The sequence below is a fragment of the Podarcis erhardii genome (genome assembly GCF_964252035.2).
Source record: "Podarcis erhardii genome assembly, chromosome: 15".
Lineage (NCBI taxonomy): Eukaryota > Metazoa > Chordata > Lepidosauria > Squamata > Lacertidae > Podarcis > Podarcis erhardii.
In genome coordinates this window covers 5,331,342-5,349,597 of record NC_138505.1, presented here as the reverse complement: position 1 = coordinate 5,349,597, position 18,256 = coordinate 5,331,342, and the positions used below count along the sequence as shown (strand labels likewise).

At 45.9% G+C, this 18,256-nt stretch overlaps 1 protein-coding gene across 2 annotated transcripts in view; it reads left to right on the top strand.

The window, feature by feature from the left end:
- Window positions 1–6,540, top strand: part of VPS45 (vacuolar protein sorting 45 homolog) — a 58,149-nt gene extending 51,609 nt beyond the window's left edge. For both annotated transcript variants that reach the window (XM_081841063.1, XM_081841062.1), the window contains exon 15: window positions 6,028–6,540. In XM_081841063.1, coding sequence (XP_081697189.1) covers window positions 6,028–6,121 — 94 coding nt within the window. In that variant the 3' untranslated portion in view covers window positions 6,122–6,540. The remainder of the gene's footprint in view (window positions 1–6,027) is intronic.
- Window positions 6,541–18,256: the final 11,716 nt, after the last annotated feature.

The following is an 18,256-nucleotide window of genomic DNA, read 5'->3' as shown; positions in this document are numbered from 1 at the left end:
ACCTGAGGCGGCTGTATCCCGAGGTAGGACTGTATTTCAACCTAAACCAGTAGAAGAAAAATCTAAAAACATACCCAGGGCTACTAGCCACAGTGGCTATCGTCTGCTTCCACTGTCTGGTGCATGAAATACCTCTGAACAATCCCAGTTTCTGGGGAGAGTTTCTGTGGCGCTCACTTCCTGATGGTGGGCTTCACTTTTGGGGTATCTGATCGGCCCCTGTGATGACAAGAGGCTGGACTTTGGCCTGGAGTCCCTTTGGCTTGATCCAGCCAGCAGGGCTCCTCTTAATGTTCGTACGGAGCCTCCAGTTCCAGACACAGTCTACCTTGATTGCCAGGTTTTGGGGGGCATTTGGCCACAGTGAGAACAGGAGGCTAGACTATATGGGCCCCCCTTTGGCCTGCTCCGTTTAGCAGGGATCTACTTGTGGGTGGCGCTGTGGGTTAAACCACAGAGCATAGGGCTTGCCGATCGGAGGGTCGCTGGTTCGAATCCCCGTGACGAGGTGAGCTCCCGTTGCTCGGTCCCTGCTCCTGCCCACCTAGCAGTTCAAAAGCATGAAGTGCAAGTAGATAAATAGGTACCGCTCCAGCGGGAAGGTAAACAGCATTTCCGTGCGCTGCTCTGGTTCGCCAGAAGCGGCTTAGTCATGCTGGCCACATGACCAGGAAGCTGTACGCCGGCTCCCTTGGCCAGTAAAGCGAGATGAGTGCCACAACCCCAGAGTCGTTTGCGACTGGACTTAACTGTCAGGGGTCCTTTACCTTTTTTTAGACTTGCTGTGTGGTGTTTTTTTTTTTTTTTTAGTTTGTTGCTTTTAAAAAAAGTGGGGGGTTTTTTTTAAGTTAAAAAAATGATTTTAAAAAAGTTGTTTTCATTGCTTTTTCCAATACTTTTATCGTGTTCTTTTGGTAGCCTGCTTTGGGGGCTGTTGGCTTTTGTTTCTCAAGCGGTATATAAATACTATGTTTTTACACTCAGGCGGTATAACAAACTCTGAAATATACGAAGCAAAAGAAGTAATTATGTAATTGATTTGTTTTGGATGTTTGTATGTGATGCCAATAAAAGGTTTGATGATGATGAGAAAATAAATAACAGGGCAGAGCCCCTGGCCTCTGCAACAACACGAGATAACTTGCAGACCAGGTGATCTTTAATTCTCCCTCTTACCCTGCAAACCTCAGCAGGTGAGTCTGGACTTTTTAGGATCCATTACAGGGTTGGGTGTCCCCCTCCTTCTCCTCCTCCTTCCCTTGCGTCTTGCAACATCGCCTCTGCCGTTCAATCCCTGGCCGATATGCTGCTTGGGGGGTCGGATCCATCAGCCCTGTAGCACTTGCAAGGGATGAGTCATTTTGGCAGAGAATAACTCCGTGTAACCACACTGTTTCAGTAAGCATCCGTGGAGGCGCATATGTTAGCAGCTTCTGTGTCTGTATATGTGTGTGTGTGTGTTTCTGTTTGTGTATGTATAGTTTCGCGACCTACAAGAGACAAGATGGCCCCGCTTTCAGGTCTGATTCAGCAGGGATCTTCTTCTGCTCTGATGGAACCTCCAGGGCCAGAGGCAGTCTATCGCAATTCTTAGTGTATTTTTGTTTTGTTTTTTGTTTTTTTAAAATAATATTTATTAAAAATTTTAAGGGTTACAAAAAGCAAAAGTAAAAGTAATAACACCATATTAAACAAAAACAAAACAACACATCACAATAAGAAAACAAAGAAGAAGAAAAAAAACAAACACAGCTAATCTTCCCATAGCTTATCTTTCATTTGCTTGTTTCCTTGACCTCCTCACACCTCCCTTTTTTGTATTCTAATTCGGTTAACTATTTCAGCAAATCCTTTCCATCTTTTCCAATTTTTGTTCTGTAGTTTATCTCAATATAATGTAACTTTACTTTCCCTCCTTTCACCAATTAACAGTCTATTTTTTCCTAAACCCTTATAACATTTCTGCTAAAACCACATAACTTCATTCCAACATCCTTCTAACATCGCAATTCTTAGTGCATTTTTGGTCTTTGTTGGAAGCCACCCAGATGGGCAGGGTACAAATAAATAATAATAATAATAATAATAATAATAATAATAATAATAATAATAACTTCTACTACTACTACTAGGCTCTCAGGGGTATTTAGCCACTGGGAGAACAGGAGGCTGGACTGGATAGGCTTCGTTTGGCCTGATACCTCCAGATTCAGAGACAGCCTATCTAACACCATCTAACACCAGTCTTGAAGGACCTACATTGGTTCCCAGTACATTTCCAGGCACAATTCAAAGAGCTGGTGCTGACCTTTAAAGCCCTAAATAGCCTCGGTCCAGTATACCTGAAGGAGCATCTCCACCCCCGTCGTTCTGCCTGGACACTGAGGTCCAGCTCCCTCCCCGAGAGAAATGAGGTTGCAGGGAACCAGGCAGAGGGTCTTCTCGGTGGTGGCACCCGCCCTGTGGAACACCCTCCCGTCAGATGTCAAGCAGATAAATAACTACTCAACTGACATCCGAAGGCAGCCCTGTTCAGGGAAATTTTTAATGCTTGACTTTTTATTACATTTTTTATATGTGCTAGAAGCCTCCCAGAGTGGCTGGGAAAACACAGCCAGATGGGTGGGTTAATAATAATAGTAATAATAATAATAATAATAATAGCTATTAAGGTTATTTGGTAGACCAGGAGGCTTGGCTAGACAGACCCCTTTGGACCTGACCCACGTCATTACATTCAGAAGCAAATTTTTGGAGGAGGAGGGAGTATAATACATGCCACTAAATTCTTATTGAGGGCGGGAGCAAGTTAAGCCTGAACAGTTCAGGCCTCTCAACCCCATAACCCGAGACCATTCCTTGTCCATCCTTAACCGTTTGCTCACTTTTAAACCAAAAGCCCTTTCAGAAGAAGATTGGAGACCCTGATTCTTCCTTAAGCACAAAATGTGGAATTTTAAAAGCCTCTGATGGGCATGAAACGCTTCGGATATGCCGCGATTTCTAGCCCGCCCTAGAGGAGACTGTTGTTGCTACGGCGCAAGGAGGTCAGCCTGTTTGGGCACCACTGCGGACAGAAGCGCATCTTGAATTGCTGGCGTCCAGGTTGTGTGAAACGGCACCGCAGCCCCCTTTTCAAGGCCAAATTCCTTCTGGTGCCACAATCCTGTCCTGGGCACTGGGCGTCAGTGAAAAAGCCGGCTGTTTTCCTCCTGCCCTGGGTCAAGCGTCCGAGGCTTGTTGTGACAGGCTGGAGGCCAGACGAGCGCGGGGGCTTTCCTTCTCCTGGGGCCAAAGGTTGTGGCCCCCGCGTCATCTCGTGACGCATCTCAAGCACGGGAGGACTTTCCCCGACCAGCTCAGTGGAAACGGGAGGGCAAAAGGCGTTTCCTGGCTTTGTGACTGAGAGAGAAGGGGAGTCAGAAGAGGATGCCCAGCTGGTGAGTGGCAGCCCTGGAAAAGGCGAATCCCAGGACAGAAATGGAAGTGGGAATAAAAAGATGTTAGATTATTTTTTGGTTACAGATAGGTAGCTGTGTTGGTCTGCCATAGTCAAAACAAAAAATTCCTTCCAGTAGCACCTTAAAGACCAACTAAGTTAGTTCTAGGTATGAGCTTTCGTGTGCAGGCACACTTCTTCAGATACCTGAAGAACTGAAGAATCTGATGGACCGCAGATACTTCTTCAGGTATCTGAAGAAGTGTGCATGCACACGAAAGCTCATACCTAGAACTAACTTAGTTGGTCTTTAAGGTGCTACTGGAAGGAATTTTTTGTTTAGATTATTTTTTGTATGCCACTACAGCAGGAAAAGTCAATAAGAAAATATATGAAAAGTCAATAAGAAAATATATGAAGATAGTTAATTGAAGGAGTAAATTGTAGTAGACAGATGATTTTGGAGAATTGTTACAAGGTGATACAATGAAATTCAGTTAGGGGGGATTCAAGGAAGTCAGTTAATGGAATTTAAAATGAACTTCCGAAGGAGTATGTGTTTTATTTTTGTTTTTTGTTTTCTTTTGCTTTTTTCTCTTAGTATTGTAATGTTCTCTCTTTTGTATGTTTTATATGTTATATCTGTTAAAATCAATTAAAAAGTTTTGAAAAAAAGAAGGAAATGGAAATAAAACTGCCAATATCGTTAATGCCGTTATCCAAATCGGAGGCGCGACTTTACAGTTTAGAGGAAAGGCGAGTCAAAGGGGACATGACAGATGTTTATAAAACTATGCATGGTTTGGCGAAAGCAGACAGAGAAAATTCCCCCTCTCCTAACACTGGAACTCTAGCGAAGCTGAACGTTGGGTGGTTTCGGACAGATTTTTAAATAGTCCGTAGTTAAACTGTGGAACTCACTGCCACTGGAATCCCTTGGATCCCGCTTGCGGGTTTCACACTGGGGCATCTGGGCGGCCCCTAGGAGAAAAGGATGCTGGACTAGATGCCCCCCCCCCTTTGGCCTGATCCTGCAGCCAGGCTCTTCTGACGTTCCTATGGAGCCTCCAGCTCCAGAGGCAGTCTATCGAGATCCTCAGTTTCGGGGGGGGGGCACTGTGAGAACAGAGTGCTGGACCAGATGGGGCCATTGGCATGTTTTAGCGGGTGGTTCTTGCGATTTTAGGAAACGCACCTTTTATGTTTGTGGGATAGGATGCCGGGAGAAACGACACTCCTTTTCACCAGAAGGGGAAAGTGTGAGTGCTTTGTGGGAGAAGGAGCAGCTTTGATCCTGTGGTGTGTTTGAGTTCCCCCGGTATTTTGGTATTTCAGCGCCTTCTCCGTACGTGGGCAGCTCACAAAAACACAGCCAGCCGCTTTGCTGTGTGACAAGGATTAATTAAATCGACGTGGGATGCTCGGAGGATGTGTCGTTCTGGAGAGATGCTGAAGGGGGGGGTTGGCGGGGGGGGGTGGAGACACCACAGAGCAACCCGTGAGACCTGACAGAGTTGCCTCACTTCAGGGCGATTCAGCCCTCCTCCATCTTTCAGGGTGGCTGCCAAGCGATTATTAGAGATTTAGGTGCTGTGGACTGAGACGTTTTGCTTGCCCAAAGTGGGGGGGGGCAAGGTTGCTTCTCTCCCCCCCCCTCCAAAAGAGAGAGAATGGAAGAATCTGCGATCAGAAAGAAGAGGAACACCAAGAACAATGGAAGAAAATTAAAGATTATTTAATTAAATATTGTAACATAAGACAAGTAGAAGCTACTTGAATTTACCAGTTTGGCTTCAGAATAGAACATGATTAAACTGTAAAACATTATGGGAGAAATTATGAAAAGGAGCTCAGAAAGTAATTTGAAAAAGTAAATTTTGTTAGAAAGAAGAGATTGGAGAACTGTTACGAGGGGATACAATGGAATTCAGTTAGGGGGGATTTGAGGAAGTTAGTTAACAATGAAAAGCAAATTGGATTTTAGAAAGGTTGTGTGTTTATTTGTATGTTTTTTTTTCTTTATTTTTATTTTTCTTTTCTTTTTTCTTATTTGTATGTCATATCTGTTATAAACTTGGAAAATTAATTTTTTAAAAATGGGGGGGAAAGAGAGAGATAAGATGCACATCCAAGCTCAGCCAAGTTATTCTGGCATGGAGAAAACCCCACGAGTTCCATCATCATCATCATCATCATCATTTTTAATTTGTTTACCGTCTTTCTATCTTACAATACTCAAGGTGGTTTACAAGCTGAAGAAACAAAAAACGTACATCTTACAACAATCTAATGCAATACAAAAACGTGATAATAAAACATAACTTTAAAATAGGCAACCTACATCAAACAAGTAACTTTCAACAATCATTAGAATAGTATAAAATAGTAATATCAACATATAAAAGTTAAACAGAAATCCAGTTACGATAAATAATATCTAAACTATAATCAATAAAACGGCAAGCCACAGTACATAAAACATTACAGAGCTGGGAAACCTTTCTGCGCTTTCTTGTTGACCGCAATCGCCAACTCATTGGGACGCCCTCCTTTAACTCCCTGCCGCTGTTTCCCTCTTCTCTTCCCAGCTTCCTAGAAGAGGTCTCGGCTTCCGGTTTCCGCGGACGAGGCGCAGACAGCTCCCAGGGGCCGGCAAGGGCAACGTCCAGGAGGCTGAATTGATGGCCCCTTTTTCGTCATTTCCGACTGACTGTTCCAGGCTACTCAGCATCTGTTGCCCGTTGACACCCACAAACTCACCCACCTGGCGTTTGAAACTTCAGAAAAGCACTTTAGCAGACAATACTTACCTGTTGCCGAAAAGTATGGGGCAGGTACGCTCTCTCCTTAAAGGACCAAACCATGGGGTCCTTTTCTCCCCATCCCAAAAGGCTTGATCGAGATCTTAAGGTGAAAGGAAAGGACCGTCCCTCTTGTCACCTTCGTTCTCTTTCCACCCCCCCCCCAGCTCTCACATTGCATGAGAGTTGTTTGCCTCTTTTCCAAACTCATTTACCTCCCCCCCCCCGCTGTGCCCCGGGATAACCCACCCCCAGAGAAAAATGGCCCCAATAAAAGGAAGTTGCGATTCTTCTAGCAGAGAGTGTTGCTGGTTTTTTTCTTGCTTTCGACAGAAGAGTAGATAAGATCTTAGAATCACAGTTGGGACCCCAGGGATCAACTAGTCCAGCAATTTTTTTCAGCAGGGGGCCGGTCCACTGTCCCTCAGACCTTGTGGGAGGGCTGGACTATATTTTTAAGGGGGGGAGAACAAATTCCTATGCCCCACAAATAACCCAGAGGTGCATTTTAAATAAAAGGGCACATTCTACTCATGTGAAAACACCAGGCAGGTCCCACAAATAACCCAGAGGTGCATTTTAAATAAAAGGACACATTCTACTCATGTAAAAACATGCTGATTCCCGGACCGTCCGCAGGCCAGATTTAGAAGGCGATTGGGCCGGATCCGGGCCCCCGGGCCTTAGTTTGCCTACCCATAATCTAGTCCACCCCCCTGCGATTATGGAATGTGTAGCTGTTCCAAATGGGAACCGAACCTGCAACCCTGGCTTTACCAGCACCAAGCTTGCAGGGAAGGGGGGGGTCTGGTGTTTTAGAGAGGACGAGGACGCCCTTTGGGGGTCCTCCAGGTGTTTCCGGACTCCTATCCCATCGTTCTCCCTGACCATTGACCGTGACAGTTGCTGGGGCTGATGGGAGTTGGAATCAGGCCCACCCAGGCCAGCACCCTGTTCCCACGGCGGCCCCCCCAGATGTCCCGTCAGGAAGACCCCCCCCCCAAGCAGGACCTGAGTGCGAGAGCATCCCTCCTGTCGTTCCCGGCTATGGGTCTTATTCAGAGGCGGAGTTGCTTCCCTGGGTGTCTCATCTGGCCAGGCCAGGTCAAAGGTTGGGGCTTTCCATTGTCCTTGGTGACCGCAGTCATCGATAGCTGTGGCCCTGCTTTCGAATCTGCCTTATCAAGGAGCCTTGGGCGAAGATACAGCGGGCGTCCCCTGCGTAGCTGCTTATTTCGTTTGCTTTCATCTAAGAAGGGAGGGGTAGTCGGAGCCGAGGCCATTTGCTTGAGTGCGGTCATAGCACTAGAGCGGGTGGACGGGATAGAAAACAGAAAGTCCTCCTTTACGCTACACAGAGTTAAACTGTGGAACTCTCTGCCACAGGAGGCAGCAATGGCTGCCAGCTTAACAAGGCTCTAAAAGAGGATTAGGCAAATTTGTGGAGGGGGAAAGAGCTATCAATGGTTGTTATTATTATTATTATTATTATTATTATTATTATTATTATTATTATTTGAATTTATACACCGCCCTATACCTGAGGGGGTCTAGGGCAACTCTCAGAACAAAAAACCCCACATTTTTAAAGGGCATAGTATGTATATTGGATCAAAGGCCTGGTTAAAAAGGAATGTTTTTGTCTGGCGCCTAAAGGTGCATAATGAAGGTGCCAGGCAAACTTCCCTGGGGAAAGCATTCCACAGAGGGGGAGCCACTGCAGAGAAGGCCCCGTTCTCGTGTTGCCACCCTCCGGACCTCTTAAGGAGGAGGCACACAAAGGAGGGCCTCAGGTGATCTCAGGGTCCAGGTAGGTTCATACGGAAAGAGGCGGTCCTTGAGGTATTGCGGTTCTGAGCCATTTAAGGCTTTGTAGGTCAGAACCAGCACTTTGAATTGGGCCCAGAAACTAATTGGTAGCCAGTGCAGTCGGACCAGGATTGAATTCTGCACTAGCTGAAGTTTCCAAACCGTCTTCAGAGGTAGCCCTACGCAAAACACATTGTAGTAATCTAACCTTGAGGTTACCAGAGCATAGACAACAATAGTTAGGCTATCTCCAGATAGGGACGTAGCTGGGCCACCAGCTGAAGCTGATGGAAGGCACTCTGGGCCACTGAGGCCACTTGAGCCTCGAGCGACAGCGAAGGAGGACCCCCCTAGATGCGAACCTGTTCCTTCAGAGGAAGTGTAACCCTCCACAAAAGACTCCTGGGAACTGCAGTTCACCCCTGTGGCACTAAAGTTCCCAGCAACCCTAACCAACTACAGGCTACAGGATTCTTTGAGGGGAAGTCATTTGCTATCATAGAGTTGTAGAATCGGAAGGGACCGTCAAGCCCCCTGCAATGCAGGAACCACGGCTAAGGGAAAAGGGAGGAATTGTTCTGTGCTTGCTTACGGACCCTCGTGGTTGCGCCCGCTGGTTGTGCAATGGTGAGCTCATTGCTCCTGGGATTTGGTCCCATTTCGGACACCGAGGAAGAAGAATTTTCCAGAGAACCTACTCAGCGATAATTGGAACTTTATTTGGGGAAATAATGGGTCAAATCAAATTAACCAGCTCATAATCCCCTCCGGTTAATTTGATTAATTAACCAGCTCATAATCCCCTCTGGTAGGCACATGGGTGGCGCTGTGGGTTAAACCACAGAGCCTAGGACTTGGCGATCAGAAGGTCGGCAGTTTGAATCTCCGTGACGGGCTGAACTCCCCTTGCTCGGTCCCTGATCCTGCCCACCTAGCAGTTTGAAAGCATGTCAGAGTGCAAGTAGATAAATAGGTACCACTCTGGCAGGAAGGTAAACGGCGTTTCCGTGCGCTGCTCTGGTTCACCAGAAGCGGCTTAGTCCTGCTGGCCACATGACCTGGAAGCTGTACGCTGGCTCCCTCGGCCAATAAAGCGAGATGAGCACTGCAACCCCAGAATCGGTCACGACTGGACCTAATGGTCAGGGGTCCCTTTACCTTTAATCCCCTCTGGTAATTTAATTTTTTATTATATTTCGAATCCCGCCCCCCTCCTTGGTTTCCTCTGTGCAAGAAATGGATCCATTCGTATGGGAAGCCCAATGACATTGCAAGATCACCAGTAAGGTTTAGAACTGGGTGACTGGGGGTGGGGGTGGGGCAGCATGAGAGCAAGAGAGAAATTGGACGGCTTTGCAGGGCTTTTAAATATGAAATCCCTCCCCCTTTTACCATGTTTGTCCGGAATTAAACTTCCTAAAGCCCACCCATGACTTCCAGCTGGTCTTGACACTGTGGGATTCTACTTAGCAGGAGGGATGAAAACTGGGGTGCCACAACTCCCTTTCCACTGGCGCCTGGATTTACAACAGGCTCCTCCGGCCTTAGGTGCTGGATGTGGCCCTGCAAGGCTCTCAACGTGGCCCTCGAGACTCTTCGCCTATCCTGCCCCTCGCCTCCCCGGCTTCACAGGCCCTCCTTGAACGTGTTTGCCCCAGAAAGTCAGCCTGGATCATGAATAGGGGGGATGAGAATGGGAGATACAATTCCACCATATCTAGGGGTGGGGAATTGTTGTTGTTTAGTCACTTAGTCATGTCCGACTCTTCGTGACCCCCTGGACCAGAGCACGCCAGGCACTCTTGTCTTCCACTGCCTCCCAGAGTTTGGTCAAACTCATGCTGGTAGCTTCAAGAACACTGTTCAGCCATCTCATCCTCTGTTGTCCCCTTCTCCTTGTGCCCTCTATCTTTCCCAGCATCAGGGTCTTTTCCAGGGAGTCTTCTCTTCTCCTGAGGTGACCAAAGTCTTGGAGCCTCAGCTTCAGGATCTGTCCTTCCAGTGAGCACTCAGGACTGCTTTCCTTCAGAATGGAGAGGTTGGATCTTCTTGCAGTCCATGGGACTCTCCAGAGTCTCCTCCAGCACCAGAATTCAAAAGCATCCATTCTTCGGCGATCAGCCTTCTTTATGGTCCAGCTCTCACTTCCATTCATCACTACTGGGAAAACCATAGTTTTAACTATATGGACCTTTGTTGGCAAAGTGATGTCTCTGCTTTTTAAGATGCTGTCTAGGGGGTGGAGAATAGCCTACCCTATTGAGATGTGCCTGCTTCCATCATTATTGATTTTCGGAGGAGGATTTGGAAACGCTCCTGTTTAACCCAGGCATTGGGGGACTCAGCTACACCGTCCCTCGGTTTCCAGAAACTGGGATTTAAGAAGCACGAGCATGGAGGAATCGTGTCGCCATCGCGGCTGGAAGTAGCCATTGAAAGCCGCCTTCTCCATGAATTTCTCCCGTGAAGCTGGGGGCTTTCTTGGTACTCCCCAAAGGTCTAATGACCCCCCAGACCAAGATCTTATGCTTCGAGCAGGACCCATATCCAATGGCCTAAATTCGACCTCTTTGCCCAAGCAATCTTGAGCACCAAGGACCGGGAGCGGGGAGGTAAATGGAACAGTTACCAGGATGCCCCTATTAAAATCCTTTTTATTTTGTCTGCGAGTTTTGTGGGGGTGGGAAGAAGCAGGGTGTCAAGATATAGATGCGAGGAGATGATAGCGCCAGCGACATTTGCAACCCCGCAGGCCAGCAGGGAGAGAGAAAGAGAGAGACTGGCTTGACTTGAGCAAAAGATATTTTGGTAACCGTTGATTATCCGGAGAATCGGAGAACGAAACTGCAACATGGGGACACAGCGTGTGTGAATAGGATGTTCCAGGACAGAAGAACAGAGGCAGATAATAACGGCTTTAGATAGGGAACATCTCTCTCTGCCTTCCATTCTCGATGCAACACACCCACCAGGCATTTCAAGGTCGCTTTTTGCAGCCTGCCTCTGTGGATTTAGTGAGACTTCCTTGGTGTGTAGCAAAATGCAAACAAGACTCCTTGCTTTGCTGTTTATTTTCCCTCCTGTTCATTGTTCCGTGGCCCCTCGGAGAGGGAACGTTCCCAGGCCGGGTCCAAGGCTGCGAGATTTTGCCACACACACAATATGCAACTTCGTGAGACGCTTGGTCTTGTTTTGTTGTTGAAAGAACCAGATAATTCTGGTCATATCTGGGGCTTTGCATGTTCTGTGACAGTGCAAAAAAGAACAGCTGTTGGGGGTTTGGGTGGGCGATAGCATCCTGAGAACCTCCACTTTTGTTAGTTGGGAAAGGAACCAAGTTTCTAGTCCCTGGGAGTGTGGAAGTTAGTGAAATAAATAATCAAGGTCTTATATATATAATAAATGTTCATAAATATACCAAGCAAACACGTACATAAATATATAAACCACATGTCTGAAGCAGCACAGGAAAAGAGCCCTGGAACCATTTTTGACTGACCAAATGTTTTTTCTGCAAAGTCAAAGGAAAATGGAAAAGCCTCCCCATTGCCTTTTCCTTCAAAAATCCTGTCTTAAGGGTATGTCTGTGTATGAATAGGGTGAGCCCGTGACCTGGCTCAGGAACTAAGTATTTATCATTATAAAAGACTGGCCAGGCTCCCCAGGGTATCAAATCAAGTACAGTGGTACCTCAGGTTAAGTACTTAATTCGTTCCAGAGGTCTGTACTTAACCTGAAACTGTTCTTAACCTGAAGCACCACTTTAGCTAATGGGGCCTCCTGCTGCCGCCGCGCCGCCGGAGCACAATTTCTGTTCTCATCCTGAAGCAAAGTTCTTAACCCAAGGTACTATTTCTGGGTTAGCGGAGTCTGTAACCTGAAGCGTATGTAACCTGAGGTACCACTGTAAGCATTAACAGGTAACTTGCCAGACAGGAAGTAAACAACCCACTCAAATTTCTGCTGTAGACAGCCCTTTCTGTGATGTACGTATGATGTTTCTGGGGGTGGTCTTGGACTCCGAGGCGGGCAATTTAAAATGTCTATATAAGGGCTCACACACCTGGGTTCTGGGTCCTCCTCCGTTCCTGCGTGTGAAGGGGGCACCCTGTTGCAACAGTTCAATAAAGATCAGGCTTACGAGCTGCTTTGCTTCTCAGTATTCTTTGGTTGGCCTCTGTTCTTTTGTCCAACCAATGGAGAACCTAGAAAGGACTCTTTAAGGGCTTTTGTGTCCCCCATAATGGAATAAGGGCAGATTTCCATTTATTACATAAGCTTCAGGTTGCAGCGGCAATGCTTGCCGAAACCTCAAGTCAGATGCTAAAGGAGCAGAATTTGGACAGAGCGATACGCCATAACTCAGCAAGGGAGCATCTCATTTGCACACAGAAGGTCTTGGGTTCAATCGCCAGCATCTCCCAAGCAGAAAAGAGTCCCTGCCTTGGAGAGCCACTGCCAGTCAGTGCAGGCAACATTGGCCCAAAGGGAGCAATGGGCAGCTGACTCTGTAGAAGGCAGCTTCCTCTTTGAACCAGCCCTTTAATTCGGAACCATGAGGACTAGAATCCTGCTTAATTTGGGGGGCCGCATAGCTCAGTGGGAAAAGCACCTGCCTCTGCCTGCGAAACAGCCCCAGGCTCAATCCCATAAGGCAACTCCGGGTAGGACTGGGAAGGCCCCACCTGAACCCCCGAAATCTGCTGCCAGCCAGTGTAGACAACACTGAGTTTGGTGGATCAAGCCTCTGACTTGGCAAGAGGCAAGTCCTATGTTGGTGTGTCTTGCACTCAGCCCCTGCATCAGGGCAGGAGCAGGATCGGGACCTGCCCTCTGCCTCTGAGCATCTTCCATTGGGCTCAGAATGCATCAGGTTTTTAAATGATCCCCCCCTCCTGTCTTCGTTACATCTCTTTCCTTTTCTTTCTTTATATAAAATTTTATTAGTTTTTAAACATATCATTTTCAACAGTAATTAAACATACTTTTCCATCTTATTCAATTTTTTTGACTTCCATCAGTCCTGTCTGAAAATTTTCCAGTCTAATCTCTTAGTAAAAGGTAAAGGGACCCCTGACCATTAGGTCCAGTCTTGACTGACTCTGGGGTTGCAGCACTCATCTTGCTCTATAGGCCGAGGGAGCCGGCATTTGTCCACAGACAGCTTCCGGGTCATGTGGCCAGCATGAGTAAGCCACTTCTGGCGAATCAGAGCAGCGCACGGAAACGCCGTTTACCTTCCCGCTGGAGTGGTACCTATTTATCTACTTGCACTTTGTGCTTTCGAACTGCTAGGTTGGCAGGAGCCGGGACCGAGCAACGGGAGCTCACCCCGTCGCAGGGATTCGAACTGCCGACCTTCTGATCAGCAAGTCCTAGGCTCTGTGGTTTAACCCACAGTGCCACCTGCATCCCAATCTCTTAGTATGCATTTCTTATTTCCCCTATTACATTTCAAACTCATAACCAACATCTCTCTCTTTTCCGACTTTGTAACACTTCGTATATTCCTCCTTACAAAACTTCTTGTGGTCCTACTAGCGTGATTTGTTGATTCTAGTTGCTCTTCAAATAATCCATAGACTTCTTCCAATCTTCTGTAAATCTCTGGTCCCGCAGGTTTCGAATCCTTCCTGTCATTTTGTCCAATTCTGCATAGTCCATTAATTTCGTCTGCTATTCTTTCCATCACTCCCCTTTCACCCTTATAGGGTCCTGACTCGGCTTTGAGGTTGTCCGAATTGCCTGCTGATAAAAAGCTGGTTAGTTTTATCAATGGTGGTTACAATGGGACTTTTGCAGATAATTTATTAGTATTGGGGGGGGGGGGAGAGAGATTCGGATGACTGAAGCCTCTCCAGGAGTGACCATTGATCATTGAGTGTTGTTAGCCGCCCTGAGCCCAGCTTCGGCTGGGGAGAGCGGGATATAAATAAAATTTATTATTATTATTGACTTGGTACACAGAGAGTTACCGCTCTCTCTCTCTCTCTCTCTCTCTCTCTCTCTCTCTCTCTCTGTGTGTGTGTGTGTGTGTGTGTAGATATAGGGACTGGTGTGGGTCGTCCGTCCCTCCAGTGTATTTTGAAACATGCCATTGATACAATAATTGCATGTTTCTGGTGAATTTACGCACGGCTCGTAGAATCGTGGAGTCGCAAGGGGTCCCCTGTGGTCATCTAGTCCAACCCCTGCAATGCAAGAATCTTTGCTAGATCAAACATGGCAGATGACCGTCCAGCCTCTGCTTAAAAACCTCCAAGGAAGAAGAGACCACAACTTCTCCTGGGAGTCTGTTCCAATCAGACCGCCAGAAAGCTCTTCCTGCTGTCGTCCACATCATTAAGAACCTAGGAAGAGCCTTCTTTTTAATATATATATATATATATATTTAATCATTTTTTTCGATACAGACAACAACCATAAAAGACACTACAACAAAAAACATAATAACAATAACACAATTTGACAATTCAGATTTACATACACTGATATACCTATGACTGAACCTTTTTAACAATATTTTCCCACCTCTCTCTCTTCCCACCACTGTCCGCCTTAACGCTTAAATATTCATTCCAGATTTCTTCATATTTATCCATTCTTAATTTGTGTTGACATGCAATTTGTTCGTATGTAGCTAATCTGTCCATATTATCAATCCATGTGCTCAATGGAATCTTTTTGCGGCTCTTCCAATTCATCAAAACAAGTTTTTTTTTTTGCTTCTTATATAGCACGGTACATCCATATATATTTTTTTACCCCTCGAAATCTCCCACGTTTCCGGAATATAATTTAGAATTAAATTCCCCTAAATGACAATTTCTTTTTATTACTTTTACTATAAATATCCACACCTTGCACCAAAATGATCTTATCATCGGGCAGCTAATCATCATATGTACGACGTTCGCCTTTTTACTCCCACATCTCCAGCAGTTGTCTGCACTTGTGATTTTCTTCTGGTATAGTTTTGCTGGAGTCCAGAGCCCTCTCCCTTCTTGTGCTTTCTTGCAACTGGTGTTGAGAAGCATTCTTGCCCCATCGAAGGAGGCAGAACAGAACTGCCATGACTAATAGTAACTGATATAGCCCAAACAAAACAAATTCCTTCCAGTAGCACCTTAAAGACCAACTAAGTCAGTTCTTGGTATGAGCTTTCGTGTGCATGCACACTTCTTCAGATACCTAAAAATTATAATGTCTGGGTTGTTTCTGAGATTATCTATGGCTCTCCTTTCAGCATGGTTTAGATTTTGTTGTAAGCGATGGTGTTTTCTGGTCACATCTGTTTGGATTCTGTGGCGGAAGCAGTCAATGTACAAGTCCAGTGTGGTATTGCGTCCATCAGGAGGGGTCCATGTGGAGTCCCTTTTTGTGTAACACTTTTTCGGTGGTAGTTGGTGATCAGTGTTCTGTTGGGAGGGTGGTTGTTGTTCTCCAGTGGGTTGAGAGGTGTTGTGTTGTGAAGTTGTTGCTTGTTCTGCTTTGTCTTGTTGTTGTGTGTGTTGAAAATACTCCTTCAGGCGTAAACGGCGGAAAAATGCTTCCAAGTCCCTGCAGAACTGGATCATGTGTGGGGATTTGGCAGGGCAGAATGACAGTCCACGTGAAAGGACTGATTCCTCAGGTGGGCTGAGTGCTTGCTGTGAGAGATTGACAATATTGTTGATCTTGTTTTGATTTGTAGCCTGTAGGTTGGAAAGGTTAGAGAGTTTCTTGTTTTTCTGTTTTTTCAGTAGCTCCAGTTGAGAGTGGTAAATGTTTTGTTTTTCCTTTTGGAACTCTTGCCAAGCTTGGTGGTTCCTGATAGAGTTGTCCAATACAAGGAGTTCCTCCTTTATTAGCTTCTGTTTAGAGTAGAGAACGCTGATCAGATGTTTGAGCAGCTTCTTAGAGAAAGTGTTGCATAGTTTTCTTGCATATTCAGTGGGATACGTGGATTGTAGAGGGTTCTTAATTCTAAGACCCTTGGGTATAATGTCCAGGTTCTTGCATTTAGTAAGAAAGAAGATATCAGTCTGTACCTGTGCAAGTTTCTTGGTGAGGTTGATGGACTTCCATTTCATGCGGCTCAATGTGGTGCCTTCCATAGTTCCAGTTACAGATAGGTAGCCGTGTTGGTCTGCCATAGTCAAAACAAAACAAATTCCTTCCAGTAGCACCTTAAAGACCAACTAAGTCAGTTCTTGGTATGAGCTTTCGTGTGCATGCACACTTCTTCAGATACCTCTGTGCATGCACACGAAAGCTCATACCAAGAACTGACTTAGTTGGTCTTTAAGGTGCTACTGGAAGGAATTTGTTTTGTTTTGACTATGGCAGACCAACACGGCTACCTATCTGTAACTGACATAGCCCACTCTTCCTCCCTGAATTTGTCCAGTCCATCCAGATTGCCACCCGCCACTGTTTCCTGTGGCAAGGAGTTCCACAGTTTAACTCGGCGCTGTGTGAAGAAGGACCGTATTTTATGTGTCCCGAATCTTCCATTCTGCTTCATTGGTTGTTCTGAGATGCTTCTCCACCCCTCTATAATAACCGCATTATTGCCATCTGAAAGAGCACTCTTGTGCTATGGAGCAACAAAAGTAGGACAAAAATGTTTTTAAAAAACCATTTGTGGTATGAAAAGTTGCAGGAGGGCAGCAGGAAATTCTGGGGAATGCCCCAATGGCAGACGCCACAGAGTCCTTGTCTTTGCAGGTGCAAGCAAAGATCGAAATTTGGGACGACGTATAATGGCCCACAACAATTATAACGCTACAATTCCCAGCTTCAGTTGGGCTCGCTCTCAGTCATGAGTGCAAATATTCCTGAATGCACAATTAAAAGAGCTGTTATTTAAATGTGCCAAGAATTGGTTTTATTTATTTAAGGAGTGGTGGCGGCAAGTAGGGCATTTTCCAAAGTTTTGTTGTTGTTTTTTTAAAAAAAGAAAGAGCACGATAGGCGGGAGAGAGAGCAGGTCCCTGCCCTCTAGGAACCTACAATCTAAACTCCTGGAAAAGAGAGTTTCAACAGAGGGCAAGAAAGGAAAACAGGACGAAACTGGGCCAAAAGTCGTTTAGCTTAGAATGGAATCAGCAGGCTGAAATGTTCAAGGGAAAGATGGGGCTTGAAGGAGGAACTGAAGGAGGAAAGGTTAGAGTGCCCTATAAGTGTTCTAAGAGGGAATCTAGAACAGACATGGGAGACACCCTAGAGGTCATCCATCTCAACCCCCCTTTTGCTCAGGGTCGGGATCTTGAAACCTGACCTTCCCAGCCTGTGCTTTTACATTCTTCTGGCAAAAAGCAAAGCCACTGACCCCAGAGGCAGTCTCTGCTCCACCAGTGATCAGCTCTCACCTTTAGGGAGTCTCTCCTAGTGGTTATAGCCAAAATCTGCTTCCCCGCAGTTGCCACCCATTTCTTGGGTTCCCTGAGCCTTTGGCCGTGAAGGAGGAGGGAGAGGGAGGCCTGTCAGTGCGCAGACTTTGGTGCCAAGGTGACCCTTTAAGGCTGCCGCCTGCATTAATCATGCAGATTGGGCAGCTGTGCATAATTTCCCTGACTTTGCATAATTTATTCTGTTTCCGCCATTGGTGAGGAGGGGCAACCAAGTTCTCAAGTCCCAAACGCAGGAGATCTTACTCAACAACTTCTCCAGCTCCTGCGATTCCACCAGGTGTTCGCTGTGCATATTTAAGCACATATTTGAGATGATGAGAACTAGACACTTGGGGCGTTAACATTAAAAAAAGAAAGAAACCGGATATCCTCAGTAACTCTTAAATATCTCATTCAGCCATGGCATTTCACATTTGCAGTTTCTTGGACCAGTCCTCTTAATGCAATACTTATTATTCTTATCATCATCATCACTCCCTGGTATTTGACATTTGCAATTCTTTGGACGGTCCTGTTAATACAACACATTTTACAATTATTATCATTAAGTTTATTTATCTATAAAATACTTGTGTGGAAATAAAGGCAGCCTTCAGGCAATGCAATCACAAACAATAAATTATTCTTACAATTCCCTTATATTTGACACTGGTGATTCAGGTCCTGTCAGTGCAACATTTTGTTTATTATTATTACTACCGGCAGTGCTTTTTTTCTTAAAAAAATGTTTAGGGGTACTCTCCTTTTGACTCAAGAAAATCACCATTTTAGAGTTCAAATAGGGGGAAAGAAATACAGTCAATGGACAAAAG